We start from the raw sequence: 15,659 nt of genomic DNA on the forward strand, positions 1-15,659 counted from the left end.
AGAACTAAAATATATTTTGATGTTCTTTTGTACATTGGTTAAAAAAAAACATACGTATAAATGAATTTCGTTCTTATCTAAAATGTTATTTTTGTCATATATTTCTTGAGGAAGTGCATGGTCAAACATGTCCAACAGTAGCAGTGATTAAAATTTCTGTCCCCCTCCATCGTTTAAGTTGACCATTCCTGGTCTATGTTTCAAAAGTTGCTGCTTCTAAGCAAGGGATGTATCAGTTATCGACCCATATGTGAAACATGGCTGTACTGTTTGTCTAAGATGTTTGGTGTGTGAGATCCCCCCCAAATTAATTGGTCATTGTGCTGGTGGGTGCAAAAGCCGCTCAGCTCTTCCACGGACTATTGGACCATCTGTTTTCTTTTCATAAACCTGAGAGCTGTTGTTTATTTCCCATTTGGCTGCATCAAGTTTGTCAGTACGGTGACCGGATGTCATTTAACGGTAGGTTATACAGGATATGCACATAGCCTACTACCTTATTGAACATTGAAAATGCCCCCAGAGAGAAAATCTGTGGTGCATTATCAAGACACTTGAGGTTGATGGACTCCCTGTTTGCCTACTGGTGATCTGAATAATGAACACTGTGCTACAAATTTAGCACAGAGCTAGATTAATACAAATACTTTAAAATCAGTTTATATTTTAAATTTAAAAAATTCAGCGGTAACACAAAAATATATGGATATAACATCAAGAATATGCTCATCACATGAATTATTACAGGAACAATGGAAACAAAAAAACCCAAACAAAAACACTCAATCGTGACTCCATGTGACAGTGCTGACATCTAGTGGTGAGCTCTCATTTCGCATTTGCCCCCGTCCCTCTTGTGCTGTTTTTATTTATAGACGTTGCAAACACCAAAGAACAGTATCCTATAATAACTGCATTCACTTGACTTTTTCATTCATTTTAATTTACATTTTTGTTTATTTAAAAAGGGCATGCAAGGGGGTATGTTACCCCGTTACAGATACCCAGGCACCTGAAAAACATGTTTCAGCGCTTTAAAATGTAATAAAGAATGACACGTTTTATTTTATTTTATTAATTTTGTGCTAGGCACTTATTAAGCACCTAAAGTAGTACAATAACTAAAAAAAATTATCTCAACATTCATAACACTTGTGATTTGGATTTATTTTTCTTCACAATTCTCAAAGGGGAAGTCAACCCCCCAAAATTATCATATTTTCAATGTGCCTTCACAATTCTAAACATGGTATTCTGATTAATATTGTCCATCCAACCATTTCCTAAGCCGCTCTCTAATGTTGTGTATGTAATATATGAGTTAATGATCAAAATCCACCTGTTTTTAGCCATCTCAGCCATTTTGTTACTTTCTGTTGACTGAAAGTGACATCCCAGTTGCTCAGGGCACAAGTAAAGACCAATCATGGCTCACCTGGTTTCAGAAACTGTGCCATGTTCGGTTCTTACCTGCAACTGTGATGTCATTTTCAGTCAATAGCAAGTGGCAAAAAGCCTGCCACATGAGACATTCACAAATTGGTGGATTTTACCGCTACTCATATTCCACAAACACAATATTAATCAGAATGCTGTGTTTCAATTTGTGAGGCTGCATAGATCAATATTGTAAAGAAAAAATTGGTGGATTGACTTCCCCATTGAATGTGCACAACTGAGTTAAATCAATGGCAATGAAGCATAATTCAACGTTATTTAAGTACCAGAAGCTAAATCAAAAATAAATCAGTGAAGCATCATTGTTGCCAATAATCTTATTGCACACAAAATGTTTGGAGAGTAGGAAGTGAGCATCATCTGACACCGTGTGAGTGTCCTTTGGTCACACGACACTCCAATGCCATATGATATAAACAATGACACAAACAATGATTAGTATGAGGCTTATATGAATTATTTGGTCATACATTGACGTCCCCGAGAGTAAAAGCAGACACAGGAAAACTTGGCATCACATTATGTGGCGAAGCTTCAGCTGCCTATAATTATGGCCAGCAGGTGGTTTCATGTGTATAAGAAGCTTTGAGAAAAGAACCCTTTCTCAAACCAGTTGGTTGAAGTGGTTCGCTGCCTCTTGACGCCTTTTCTCACCATCACTACTTATGACCAGAGGTGAGGGTTTGGAATGTTGCTCTTCCAGTAAATCAAGAGCATCATCTTCGGACTCATCTGATTCTCATTCCAAGTGCTTCACAGTATGCTGCCAGCTGCCTTCGGCATGAGTTCAAGATCGCGGCTTAATTAATCTGACACAAACACATCATCTAGAAAAACAGAGACACAATAGTGAGGTTGCCAAATAGGAATCCTCAACGCCTTGACTATGCCAAAAAATGTTTGTGAACAGGATCAGTGACAACGACAAATTTAGTCGACTTGACTACTGTGAATATGCAATAGAGTAAGAACCAATGATGATAATGCCAGTGTCAAGGCCACGATAAGGCCTTTCTCAAATTTCACCTCACTCTTGAACAGCAGCCTATTATTGATAATGTCTCATTTAATTTTCCTTCTATCTTGTGCATACGATCAAGTTCATTTACATTCCATTTGATATGCAGCCCGCAAAAAAATCAGCTGTGTTTGTCCTCAATTATCAATTGATCACTGGTTTCCGGTTGTGTCCAATCCCATTTCAAGCAAACAGTCCAACCACTTTCCTCAAAAAGCCAATCTTGACTTGTCATTTCTCTGCAACTTCTGACCCATTGCCAAGATGCTTATTGTGCTCAAATGTGGAGGAGGTTGGCAAACTACCAAATGTTGTGTTCTTTACTGTAGGGTTTAATAAACCACAGGCATAGAGACTTTCAATAAAATACACTGAAAATCTGAATATCACCAACTGGAAAGTCAGATGAGAAATTATCTTTTTCAAAAAAATTATAATGATAAATCTGTAGTGCAATAGCCCTCTCCAATCACGTTTACTGTAGAGGTTGCACTACCACAGGTGACAAGAAATTTGGGTTCTCTATATTTGACATCTTCCTTATTCCTTAGAATTTCACAGATATTTGTGCTTTCTACACCACACACACCCACACACACGGACGGGGTGGAGAGGGTCTGAGACTTGATATTCAACTTTAACCAAATGTTATCAGAGTTTATACAGTTGCTAAAAAAAAAACTCACCAGTATCTTGTTAAAGTCAAGTCCAACAAAACTTTACACTGTACACAGGGTCATCAGTTTACGAGAGTTCCGCTCCTATAAATTTGCAGATAAATCAGATTGAATCTAAATCCATCACAAACCGACACTATGCCAATTGTAATGTCATAATCACAGTAAATCTGTATTTGTATGAATAGAAAACAATCAAATGGAAAACTACAAGTTGGATGTCAGTACTGTCATAAAATGAGGATGGCCTTTATGTGAGTACTATGATCAGCAGCTTCACATAAATGAATATTGAACATGAGAATAGGATGAACGATTATTTGAGCAAATTTGTTATTTCAGAAGTGTGTATCAAACCGGTGGCCCTTAGCATGAATCAGCACCGAAGCTTTCGGTTTCAAAGAGTTGGGTGACCCCTGCTCTAGTGCCTTCCTCTCAGAGATGTCATCAGCAATTGTGAAGGCTTCTCATATTACTTGCGCACGTACACAGATAACCTCCAGATTACAGATATTTGAGTGCGCTACGTGATTGAGTGGAATTCAGGGTGGATTACTCGCAGCATGATTCAGTTGAATGAACAGGAGTGACAATTTAAGGTCACGTTCTAAAATTGAGCATCCCAGTTTGAAAAATCACCGCTTCATATTCAATCAGGCCATGCTTTTTGATGAACGCATTTAAATTGTAACCCATTCCTGTTTTTAATGTATTTCTTTATTTATTCTCTTTATTATTTCTGTCAGAACCACTCAATGAACTAAATTCTGTGTCACCCTCTCTCAACTGGCCCGAAAAAGGGCCGCACACCCAGTAGGAGTAATAATAATTCAAATTTGAAACATAAACACAAACCGTTTTAGATGTTATCATTGTTTAAACCGTGTCAGCCGAAGTGAAAACACAGACACGTTTAGGAAGTTTTTAAACGTAAAAATTTATTGGCATTGCTTCTTCAGCTTCTTATCACGTCTTCGTTGATTTTGTATATCCAATCGTGTGAGTCATTAAGGAATGAAACAATGATTTTGTAATTTGTGGGGATTGTTTGAAACGTGCCAGAATATAATTTGAGCCAACATATCATAACACACCGGAGATTAACTTTTGGTACACTCATACTCATCCATACAGTCCTTCACGCAAATATAAAAGTCCTTTTCTCTCACATCTTCCATTTCCTTTGGTCGTTGCTCTTTGATGTGAGGTAGCTACGGCGGTAAAAATGACTGAAGAGTGCGATGAGGGTGAGAGCGTAGACAAACACAATCAAGTTCAAAGCATCAGGGTAGTCACATTCGGCGATCAAGTTGTAAACGGTGTGAGTGGTTACCAGGAAAAATTGAAGCTGTAAAGAGAGAGAAAACGGGGCAAAGGTATGAGATTAAAAAAAAAAGTCTTTCACACAGGCGCAAAATTTGATTCTTTTCAGTCCAGACCAATTACATTATTTCCTGTTAGATTCCCAAACAAAATATTTGTGGCGTAATGTTGGTGCAATATTGACCTTAAAACGCTCAAGTGTGACACTTCTATTAGTTCCTCACAATGTCAGATGAAAGAATTTGAAGTTTGAGCCTCCTAGCTAAACACACCTTTTTTGTTAAGTTATGGCCCGTCCTTCACTCGTTTGAGTGGGACGCCCACTTTAGGGATCTGCACTTAAAAACAGCACAGGTGTTTTATATTTTCTTTCCTCAAATTAAGCCTTGAATAGTGGACTTTTTTAATCAGGCAATATTATTTTTTGGGGGGTCCATATCGTGGAAGTAATTTGCGTTGGTGAGGTTTTAACTGATTTTGTCATAACATTTGGATAGTTCTATAATAGCTGCATGACAAAATGACGATTCCGCCGCCCCTAATTCAAGCCAATAGTTGGCCCTGTGGGCAACTAGTGATGATGCGAATGAGCTCGTTACCACATGAATAGTCACCTTTCATCAACATTATAAGACAGTAAAAACTAATTACCCAACTTCACGGAAACTTTGCGGATATAACCAGACAGTATCTTCACTCTGTTTCTCATTGAGAAAATACGGTATTCAGGGCACATATGAATAAAGAATACCTATAATGGATTTTATTTCTAACGATGGACGCATAAATGGACATGCCCAAAATAAGCGCACCATCCAATGCTCCTCATAAAACACAAAAGTGAAACTACAATACACATACGCAGGCACAGCTTTAGGTCATGAAATTGTGCAGCCAACTGTCAGTGAAGACTATTTGCGGGTCACCACTGAGGTCAGCATAATTATTGTTACATAATGGCAATGGCGCTGCATATTGACCTATATGATGCCGCCACACAGAAGAGAAACAACAGCAGTCGGCATTATAAAAGACAACAGATGGTCCATGAGTTAGCGGAGGAGCTGAGCTACAACTGTGAGGACCAGAACAATGACCAACTAACCAAGAGTTCATCACACATCAAGCTCCAAGACAAACTGAACACATCATGATTGAAAGGACGCCGGTTTTGTCTATGGGCTAATCAGCGATGCCTCCCGTACTGAAAAATGGCAATTTGAGGAACTATGGACGATGTTTTTATCTTTAATGTTCGCTACGCTAATAGAAATTACAAGAAGACTCTATCTAGTCAACTGAACAATTTAATGTATGCCAGAAAGATGGAGACACAGCCGTGGAGCCTTCTTCTGCTAAATGCAGAAGAAGGTGTAATCCATCCAAAATAGTTCTTTAGGCCCTCGATGTGGGTTTTGGGCTGGGTTATTATACCAAGTCGTTTACTGATGTAGACCAACCAATTTTATGCAGTTCATTCTTTTCACCTACCACTGCGGCACCACAATGAATTTCTTTTTAGCCAAAGTCATAACATTTTGAAACATACATACCATGACGGTAATACTAACCAGCTGTAGGATGGTGAGGTAGTGTTTCCACCAAAGATATTTAGTCATACTTGGTCCACATGCTGCGAGACCATAGTAGAAATACATCACCACATGAACCAGGGAGTTGACCAGGCCACTCAAGAACGCTTTGGGCAGATAACACACAAGTATGTACACGTGTGTGCGCTTAAAGTCATGTCAACTTTGTGTGATTGTGTGTACTCACACTGGCCACCTGGCGTGTACTTTAACCCCATCCAGCAGTTCAAGATCATGGTGCTGTGATGGTAGACATGGAGGAAGGTCAGCTGGCTGTTCTTTTTCCTCAAGATGAAAAACACCTGATTCACGCAAATAGACGATATCCATTTGACAAAGATTCCTTTCATTTAATTGTGGTCAATACATTTGAAGCAGTAACGATAATCTGACCGTCATACTTACTGTGTCACAGAACTCGATATATTTGGAGAAGTAAAAGAGCCAGCACACTTTGGCCATCTGCACAACATGGGCAGACACATGTTTTAGGTCATTAGTATTCGTTTTTTTGTCAATTTATTGAAAAACACTTTAAAATCTGATAGAAATGGGAAAGTGGTGTGGTATTTAGTGGAGCGTATTACCCTCAAGGCCAATGGACTGTCGCTGTAGTCAACGGGCTGGCACAGCAGACTATAACTTGCCATCCAGGAAGATACTGTAAACTGCAAAGACAGATCTTGCCAATCACAAAAGGACACACAACACTAACTAAAAGGGAACGGTTATGTTTTTTATAAAACTTCTGCATAAGCAGAAACTGGAACAACATGGATAAAGTGACAAATAGATGATGATATACAGTATAAAATCAATAATAAAAGAGGAAGTAACAAATGGTACACCACAAAGTCAGTTGTGTTGAATTTTAATGTGCACCCCTGACATCATGAATGCCATGTTAGTATCAGAGTTAAGGGAGACTATATAACTTCTTTGTAAATAGCCGCTGTAAATCAGTCAACATTTTACATTTGCATGACAGTTAAAAATGTTAAAAAGCATGGCAGATTATTTCTCATGCACTTGCAGGATAACTGAGTGCGGGCACACCTGCCTGCAACCTTGGCGCTGACCAGTTCCATTGTTACCTCAGAAAAGCACTTTCATCGCAATGGATTGTTACCTCTGAATAACACTAAGGGTTCTAGTTTAGTGATCGAAATCAGTTTGAATGAACGCAGAAGCATGTTCCACCGGTGTTGATCATTTCGAAGACATGCAAAAGTTGGTGTGTTCAAAAAAGGGTGGTTTGCGCCGTTGTGGACCTCATTCATCGGCAGCTCTCTTTCCCATTAAATGTGACACCCTCACATCTTGCTTGGAAATGCCTGTACGTAAAAGAAGGCACTGATCCATGTGAGCACCTTCACCCCTCTGAGCCGGTATAGCAAAAGACAACCGAAGCAAGTCCCCTCATTCAATCCTGAATGAGCTGTTGAAAACGGCCAACGACTTACGCCCACGGATTTCATGTATCTCTTCCCACCGCCAATTGTTCATTTGAACGTTTTGTATCAGGATCTGTTCAGTTACTTCTTTTTAGTTCTTCTTTGCTCTTCTCTTGTTTTCTAGTATTTTTGCCCATTTCTTGTCAAATTAGGTTTTTGTAATCTAAATATACCTCGATAGTTTCAGCAAAACTCCTGATGCCAAAGGTAAAAAGTCACCCAAGCTGCGGGGGTGTGCCCGCTTTTAGGAGCACGAGAATTTTTTCACAACTCGTTGGTCACACTGTGTCTCTGATTGGTTGCTTTTCTTCAGACACTGCCTTTTCTTGCCATTAACTTTGAGAAGGAAGAGTAGGTCAAAGGAGTCTAATCTCTTTTTTCACTTATCATTTTTCTCTTGTAGTACAGTTAGGTCATACTAACAGATTTAACAAATATGTCTACCCGAAGATAAAAGTTGAAATGTTCATCTCTTGTCTCTAATTGACCCTTGTGATGTCATGTCATGTCATTATCCACACCGCTTATCCTGTACCGGGTCGCGGGAGGGTGCTGGAGCCTATCCCCGCTGACTACGAGCGAAAGGTACACTACACCCTGAACTGGTCGCCAGCCAGTCACAGGGAAAACATAGATACCGTTACTGAGTGGGAACTGAACCCACGCTGCCTGCACACAAATCAGGCGAGTGTACCACTACACCATCAGTAACTGACCCTTGTGATGTCAAACCCAATAGTTTTTAGTCTCCAGCAAAAATACAGGACGTGACCTAACACTTTATAATACTTTGGGGAGGGGAGCGTATTTGTTATCTCTCCCACTGTGTCTACATGCATGGATGTGTTTTTTTTTTTTATATGTATGGAAATGCTTTAAAAGGACGGAAACGCACATGGACTGAGGATGATTATAGTTATGAATAGCAACAAAGGGCGCCCAGGTGCCAAGATTTTGCACTATACCCACTCTCTGGATTTGCCGATGTTTCCATTTATTGATAATTCATAAATTATGTATCTCGTACCTCATAGAACATGTAGGCAGACAGGCAGACCATGGAGAAATTATACAATATCAAGACAAGCTTGAGGTTGATGGGCTCCTTCTTTGCCATCAGCTTTGGCCCGGCCCAGACGACGAACAGGTAGCACATAATTATAAGGCAGACAGGTACAGGAGAGTAGACCAACAACCAGTTTTCTATCCTCTTATCTAGACAGAGAAAAAAGAGGTCAACAACATTTCCTAACAATATGTTTTTTTATTATTTTATTATTATTTAGTATTATGAAAGCATACCTCCATTTTCCATACTTTCCTTGTAATATAAAAGGGCTTTTTGCCAAATGGTGAGCTCCCGAGAACCCTAAAATTGAAAAGAAACAATAAACAATGTGCCTCAAAGTAGGCAACCAATTGAATAAATAAATTCCCTCAACACTGATAAATGTGCTGCCATCTATTGTGTGGGTGATCTCTCGAATGCACTTTTCTCGCAGTTTTTGTCTTAAATGAAGTCTGGCCCATCATACCACCCCTTTCACCCTATCATTCAAGGTAGCATTTAGCATTAGATCACATAATGAGATAACCGCCGGTCAACAGATTGACGAGCGATTAAATTAGTTCTAAATAATTCCTGGTGAGAATTGATTGTATATTTGATTTGCAGCAAAATAATAGTGTCAACTTTTGGATCGATAAATGGTCTATTTTCTGTCAGTCTGGATGCGCTGTGGCACCATGCTGCCTCTCACAGGTCAGTAATGGTACTACAATTTCTGGTTTTGAGGGGGTGACTTAAAATTGGTATGTAGATATCATTGTGTGTGTGTGTGTGTATTATCCTGTGTCGAGTCTACCATCCACTATAATAGCATTGCGCTCATACTTGACACCCCCCCCACCCTCATCACATGTGGGGCTTACGTAAAAAAAATTGTATATGTGTATAGCCTGCTTTTGCAGCAGCCAACTAGAGTACTCAAAGATTCCAACAAATATTGGGAGTTAACGTCCATCCATTCATTTTCTATATCAATTGTCCTCATAAGGGTCACGGGTGACCTGAAGCCATTCCATGCTGACTTTGTACATCCTAGATTGGTCGCGAGTCAATCACAGGGCACATATTGACAAACAAGCATTCATACCTAGGGGCAGTTTAGTCTGCAATTAGCAAAACTTGTGTATTTATGGAGTAAGGGAGGAAGCCAGAATACCCTAAGAAAACCCACACTAGCATGTCAATTCCGATACAGGTTGAAGGGTGAGACAAGTCGAACCCAGGATGATGAGAAGTTGTATGGGTGCGTGTGTGTGTGTGTGTGCGTGTGTGGATGTGTGTGTGTACCCTGAATTGGTCTCCAGTCAATTAAGAGGCAATCAATTCATTAGTTGATTATTAACTCACCCTTGAGTCAGCCCTAAAACAATCTTGTCAAATGCCTGTTCCTAATATTAAACTGCATAATTTATACAGAAATATAACACAAACCCAAAAATATATCAAACCAAATTATAAGCCTGTTTATGAGAAAGTTGAAGAAAATCCACAGGCAATCTACTACTGTGAGATTAGATTCAAGATGTAGACCAAATGTATAACATTGTTATAATAAAGAGAATTGTCAAGAGAGCCTGCATAGACCTGATTATACCCCCAACTGCCATCAAATTTACTATTTTTTTTATTGTTACATTTAATTGTGAGGTTTTTATTTTACATTATAAAGCAAGAGGACCTACCTCCATTCGGGCGGTGACTGTTTTATTTTCTTTCCTCTTTAGGACTAGCAGGAGTCAAACTCATGCTTTATTTCAAACGTCTGCACGTCTGGACGACGGTAATCCAACTTCTCATTGAAGCATTTCCTGTTTTGCAACAATAACGACATATTGCCTCCTAGCGACAGCTCCAGCCAGCTATCTTTCAACCGCTCCAATGCATCATAATGCACCAACCTTACATACCTGTGACATTATGCAAAGTGCGTTCACGGCGAAGGTGTGGAAATGTCTTTTCATATTAAAAAGGTAAAAGTATGCCTCTCCTCTCCATGTATCTAAAGCATCATTTAAATATTAGAAACAATATGAGATGCAGAACTATTGTTCACTAACGTACACAGCAATAATGTTGAATGAAAGTGCGCTATCTAAATAATTTTTATTTTGGTAATGACACCAACACTACCAGTGGCAAAGCTCGTGTGTTTAAACATACTTGTCCAATCAAAATTAGTCTGAATCTGGATACCACTCAATCCAACCTGAAGAATTTGTGCTAAAGCTTTGACCGTTTTTTGTTGTTGTTTGTTTTGCACAAGCCATGCAACAAAGTAAGAGTAGTACATCAACTACTGCTTATGAAGTAGGTGGAAAAACTTGATATGAGTAAGCAAACCGCCCATACAGGAATGTCCCGCCCATACAAGAATCCTATTGTCATACATGTCAGACTCATCACATCAGAATGAGGGCATATTCTCACTTTTTAAAATTTGCAACAGTTAGAATATGATTCAGTCGAAATTTCAGCTATCTCAGTGGTCATTGTTTGTTCATGTTTTGGTCAGTTCTGCTACTTTGAAATCACTACAATATTGCTATTAAAATCAGTTTTTTCAAAGATTATCTCCACATAATCTGTGCAACCTCTATGATGGAACACAATTGCTCTGGAAGGGTGGTTGACTCTAAATGTATTTATATTTCAATCTCCCCACAATCTTGATAATCATAGTAGAAAATGTGTATATTTCGAAAAATAATCAAACTAAGGTACAGCGATATAAAATTGGGGCAGTAGGTTAGGCTTGCAGAACCACTGAAAATTAATTTATTAGATTTCTTATACAACTACTTCAGATGCAAAATGCCACTTATTCGTTCGTCCTCCCCCCTCCTTCCTTTAATTTTCCGAGATCACAATTTAACTTTTTGTCTTACCCAGCACAAAGCAAAGCCCTCTCATGGATTGATCCTACTGCATAGTCTTGCAGGATGGCGCATACGACACATGTAATTCCTGAAGATTTAGACAGAATTTCAAGATTCAACTTTACCATACCACAATACACTTCTCCTTCTTTTGTAAATTACAAAAAAAAACAAAAAAAATAACATAGCCGAAGCCTAAACTTTGGTACAGCTTCTAGCATTGCTACTCATGAAATTGTGTCAGTGTCCAGTCACTTTTTATTGGGCAATTGAGTGTATTTTCATTATTGGCTGTTGTGGGTGGCTCGGTGGATGACTAGTTAGCACGTCCACCTCACAAATCAGTGGTGTTGGGTTTGATTCCGGCTCAGGCCTTCCTGTGTGGAGTTTGCATGTTCTCCCTGTGTCTGTGTAGGTTTTCTCTGGGTCCTCCAGTTTCCCCCCCAAATTTGAAAAACATCCATGATGGTTAATGGAAAAGCCAAATTGGCCGAGGTGTGACTGTGAGTGCGGAGTTGTTTGTCTTTGTGTGCCGTACGATTGGTTGGCAACTAGTTGACGGTGTACCCCTCCTATACAGCCCAAAGACAGTTGGGATAGGCTCCAGCACGCCCACGATCCTCATGAGGAGAAGCGGAACAGATGATGGATGGATGGTTAATGTATACTGTAAATACATATTTTTATGGTCTTGAGCAGGAAGTCTTAAGGAAACCTACTCTGGTTCAGTAAGTCTAAAATGTTAATAAGCCTTGTGAAATTTTGCTTTTAATTCCTTGATAGCAATCTAAAGACTTAATGCACATTGAGTTTCTTGAAAGAAGAAAAAAACACATCTTAATAGTCAACCAAAACATGTATAAATGACAAAAACAGTGACCGATCACTGACATATCCATTCTTGCAGAATTCAGGTTACAATTTAAATAACCCTAATAATAACATGGATGTCTTTTAATTTTTATGCCGCATGCGAGTTATAACAAGTGTGCGCAACTAAAAACCCGAGATAAATAAGTCTCATAAAAATCACAACCAGTTCATCTGGTCTCCCAGGTTCTGTTAAGGATTTGCAACCCCAATGAAACAAATTAATTTAACGGAGTAACAACGCCAAAAACATTGCAACTGTGTGTGTGTTATAAAATCAAACGTCAGCATCAAGTTTTAGGTCATTCTAATTAATGAAGCACACTACAGACAGAAGGTTGAAACAATAAACAGACTCATCCTCAATGCTCAGTATCCTCTGGTTCTGTCTGAGAAACAGCAGCGGTCAGTCCAAAGTGTCTCTCCTCACCCATCCATCTTCAGCTTCCTGTCGTCAGGTTCGAGACTGTAGACTTCATTAATAGGAGCACACCGGGAGGAACGGGAGCGATTGTTTCCTCACACAAGCAGTAGATACTAGGACCATCTGTCTAAAGCTTCACATCAGCTGAGCAGCGCAATTTTCCATACATTTTCCCAACATTAACACAGACAAAACAAATGTGAACTAAACTGTGATTCTACTTATCATCATTGATGGTAAGAAAACTGTGGTTCGAGGGCTGATGCGAGTGATGATGATGATGATGATGATGAAGCGGACTGAGGTTTCGAGTTGTATTGTGGTCCTGTTGATGATGTGACTGATTCTGGTGGCCGTGAGGAAGAGGATGATGATGATGATGATGGTCTGTATGTATTGTTTTAGGAGTCGTTGCTGCCAATTCGGAATCTTTTGTATCCACTTGATTTTCTGGTGATGCCGTGGTGTGGTTGACGTTAATTGGCAATGTATGATTCTTTGCGATGACGCCATTCACTGCTGTAAAATTAGCCTGGGGAAAATGAAATAAAATATATATTGATCTGGTCTGTGAGCCTCAAAATTTGGTTTACAACAAAATAAGATAACCAAAAATATTAGAAACACAGCTCAGTATGATGCAGTGGATCTCATTAGATTTTACTCGATGCGACAGGTGAGCATATTTTGAACTGTTCTGCTTATCTGTCTGAGGATCTTTTGTTCTTCTCTGTGTATACATGATCAAGTACAATTCCAATACTGTGTATAATTTGCTGTCAATGAACCATACTTGAAATAAATTTTATATGCAAAGTGCATCAAGCAGTTACTGCATTTTGGCCATTTGAATTTACCTGGATATTGTCCTGGAACATTACTGAATCTCATCCGGTTTCAAAAGTGATCAAAATGTTTTAGTCATCTGATTTATGTAACTGACATTGAGATATCATGAGGACATCGCCAACACATTTGTTTGAATGACTTTGATATTTCAATGTATTTGATATGTGAGGATACCACGTTCGTCTCAGGGATCACTCACAGAGCAGTTGCAGATGTTTTTATAATAGGTGGCTCTGATGGCAGCCTCGACATATGGGTAGTGCAGGAAGCTGTATGGCAGCACTATATGGAATGTGAGGAGACCACATCTGGACAGAACATAAAAAGAAGAATGACCTTTGACATTTGGTGCTTCCAATGTTGAGAAAGCATGTGGTCCAGCCAAAGAATGATTTACCTGTCATAGATTAGGAAATCATCTTTGTCACCCTCCAGCGCATCCCACACGTCATTTTGAAAGGGAGCCTGCTGGTAAACTGGAACATCAGCAGGCGCTTTTCTCTTCAGCTCCCAGTACATTGCTCTGGACAAAGGGTCTCGCTCATTAACGATCATGAAGGAAACCTCTGTCAGGTTGCTGCGGTTCAGCTTGTCACGCAGGCCTTGGATTCTAAAGATGGACACAGAAGAGAGAGAAAATCACACCGTGAGATGTGGTTTACAAGTGTTGATGTTATTATCGAGCCATCAATCCCAGCACCGCTGCTTTTAAAGTGATTAATATTGCATATTAATTGTTGTTCTTACTTGGAGGCCTGAGTGAGACAAAACTGTCAGCTTGCTTTGAGTAGTCCCACCACCACCACACTTCCTAGCAATGCCTGCATGGGTGCCTGTCCTTTTATATCCCAGAGGGGGGCTGGTTTACAGATCCTGGTGCCTGCGTCCTCACCCTCTACCAATATACTGGCTTGGGAGGCCATCAGCAGACCTGGCCAGGCCGCACATGTCCACAGCAGCAGGTGAGAGAACATTGTCCTCTCTGGCTGTTGCAACAGACTCACCTGAGAAAAGGCATTGATTCATGAATGTTAGTCTTACTAATTTGAAGCGAATACTACATGGGTACTGAACTGTAGAATAAATTGTCATCACTGGTCCATTACATTAGCTGAAATCATACGTTTGGTTCATAGATTGTAATGAATAGCAGCATGATTTAATAATTTGGACAGTTTTATAATAAACATAAAATATAAATAATGGACATCAACATTATAAAAAGTAGGAATGGCATTCACAAAATAAATGTAATAATTCTATTTTTAACCCCAACCCCAACAACTCACCTCTGTTGTAGCCTTGTTGTTCTTTTGACCTAAACAGCTACTTACACCTCTGCTGTTTTTGAAGCTTCTGGGCTGGACTCTTCCCCCAAATCAAACAAAGAGGTGGAGTAAAACGCTGTCTGCAAACAACGCAACATGTGTGTAGTTAAAGTGTTTTAGAATCATCAAGTCCAAGGTCCATGCCGCTTTCTTAACTTTCACACAAGCTTCTGGAGTGTAAAGCCGAAAAACAACAAATTAATGTTCTGACGTTTACCTTTGATCATAAAAGACAGACACCAAGCATATAGAAAAGTACTAATACAGGATAGGTTCAAATGAATTTACTTGACGCATTAGCTGCCTTATAACCACGCATGTAAACAATAACTTGTAGTCATCCTTCACTCATTCACTGCCAACATCATTTTTGCCTTCTATATCCGTCAATGGCAGTGAATGAGTTAACTCTGATGGCAGAGTAGGACACAATAAGACAATAACAAAAAAATCTTGTTGTGATTCGCTTCAAATAAACAATACAATTGACTTTTTTGGTCGATGCTTATGTGAAAAAATAAATAAATAAATACATGAAACTTTGTCATTTGTATTCAAATTTCGAACTACCGGTGTAAAACTGGAGGACCTGTCCATTGTAAACTCTGTGAAGCCATTATTGAAAACACTATTTGTTCAACAGATGCTTGAGAGGAGAGGATATAAAGCTTTGACAATGGATGGCTTGATTATGTCCATTTGTAATACTCTACTTAACATC

General features: G+C 39.2%; 2 protein-coding genes across 2 annotated transcripts; both read right to left on the reverse strand.

Moving 5' to 3' along the window:
• Positions 1 to 4,072: 4,072 nt before the first annotated feature.
• On the reverse strand, positions 4,073 to 10,459 carry elovl8a (ELOVL fatty acid elongase 8a). Its single transcript, XM_088310462.1, has 8 exons — positions 10,274 to 10,459; positions 8,825 to 8,891; positions 8,550 to 8,737; positions 6,656 to 6,736; positions 6,474 to 6,530; positions 6,256 to 6,370; positions 6,048 to 6,175; positions 4,073 to 4,501 (listed from the first exon to the last, which is right to left on the reverse strand). The coding sequence occupies exons 1-8, from the start codon at positions 10,277 to 10,279 to the stop codon at positions 4,319 to 4,321; spliced, it is 825 nt and encodes a 274-aa protein (XP_088166588.1). The 5' UTR covers positions 10,280 to 10,459; the 3' UTR covers positions 4,073 to 4,318.
• A 1,754-nt stretch (positions 10,460 to 12,213) lies between these two features.
• selenop2 (selenoprotein P2) lies at positions 12,214 to 14,957 on the reverse strand. Its single transcript, XM_088310460.1, has 5 exons — positions 14,900 to 14,957; positions 14,358 to 14,614; positions 14,008 to 14,220; positions 13,810 to 13,918; positions 12,214 to 13,293 (listed from the first exon to the last, which is right to left on the reverse strand). The coding sequence occupies exons 2-5, from the start codon at positions 14,582 to 14,584 to the stop codon at positions 12,979 to 12,981; spliced, it is 864 nt and encodes a 287-aa protein (XP_088166586.1). The 5' UTR covers positions 14,585 to 14,614; positions 14,900 to 14,957; the 3' UTR covers positions 12,214 to 12,978.
• Between the last annotated feature and the right edge of the window lie 702 nt (positions 14,958 to 15,659).

This window comes from Idiotropiscis lumnitzeri, chromosome 12 (genome assembly GCF_059441095.1).
Source record: "Idiotropiscis lumnitzeri isolate Australia: NSW breed Sydney's pygmy pipehorse chromosome 12, RoL_Ilum_1.0, whole genome shotgun sequence".
Classification (NCBI taxonomy): Eukaryota; Metazoa; Chordata; class Actinopteri; order Syngnathiformes; family Syngnathidae; genus Idiotropiscis; species Idiotropiscis lumnitzeri.

Bases quoted from the DNA above. Each gene is read 5' to 3' on its own strand.
- elovl8a (XM_088310462.1), bottom strand. The intron at 6,531-6,655 runs GTAATACGCTCC...CATGTTGTGCAG, and splicing joins ACAGTCCATTGGCCTTGAGG to ATGGCCAAAGTGTGCTGGCT. The intron at 6,371-6,473 runs GTAAGTATGACG...TGCGTGAATCAG, and splicing joins ATATCGAGTTCTGTGACACA to GTGTTTTTCATCTTGAGGAA.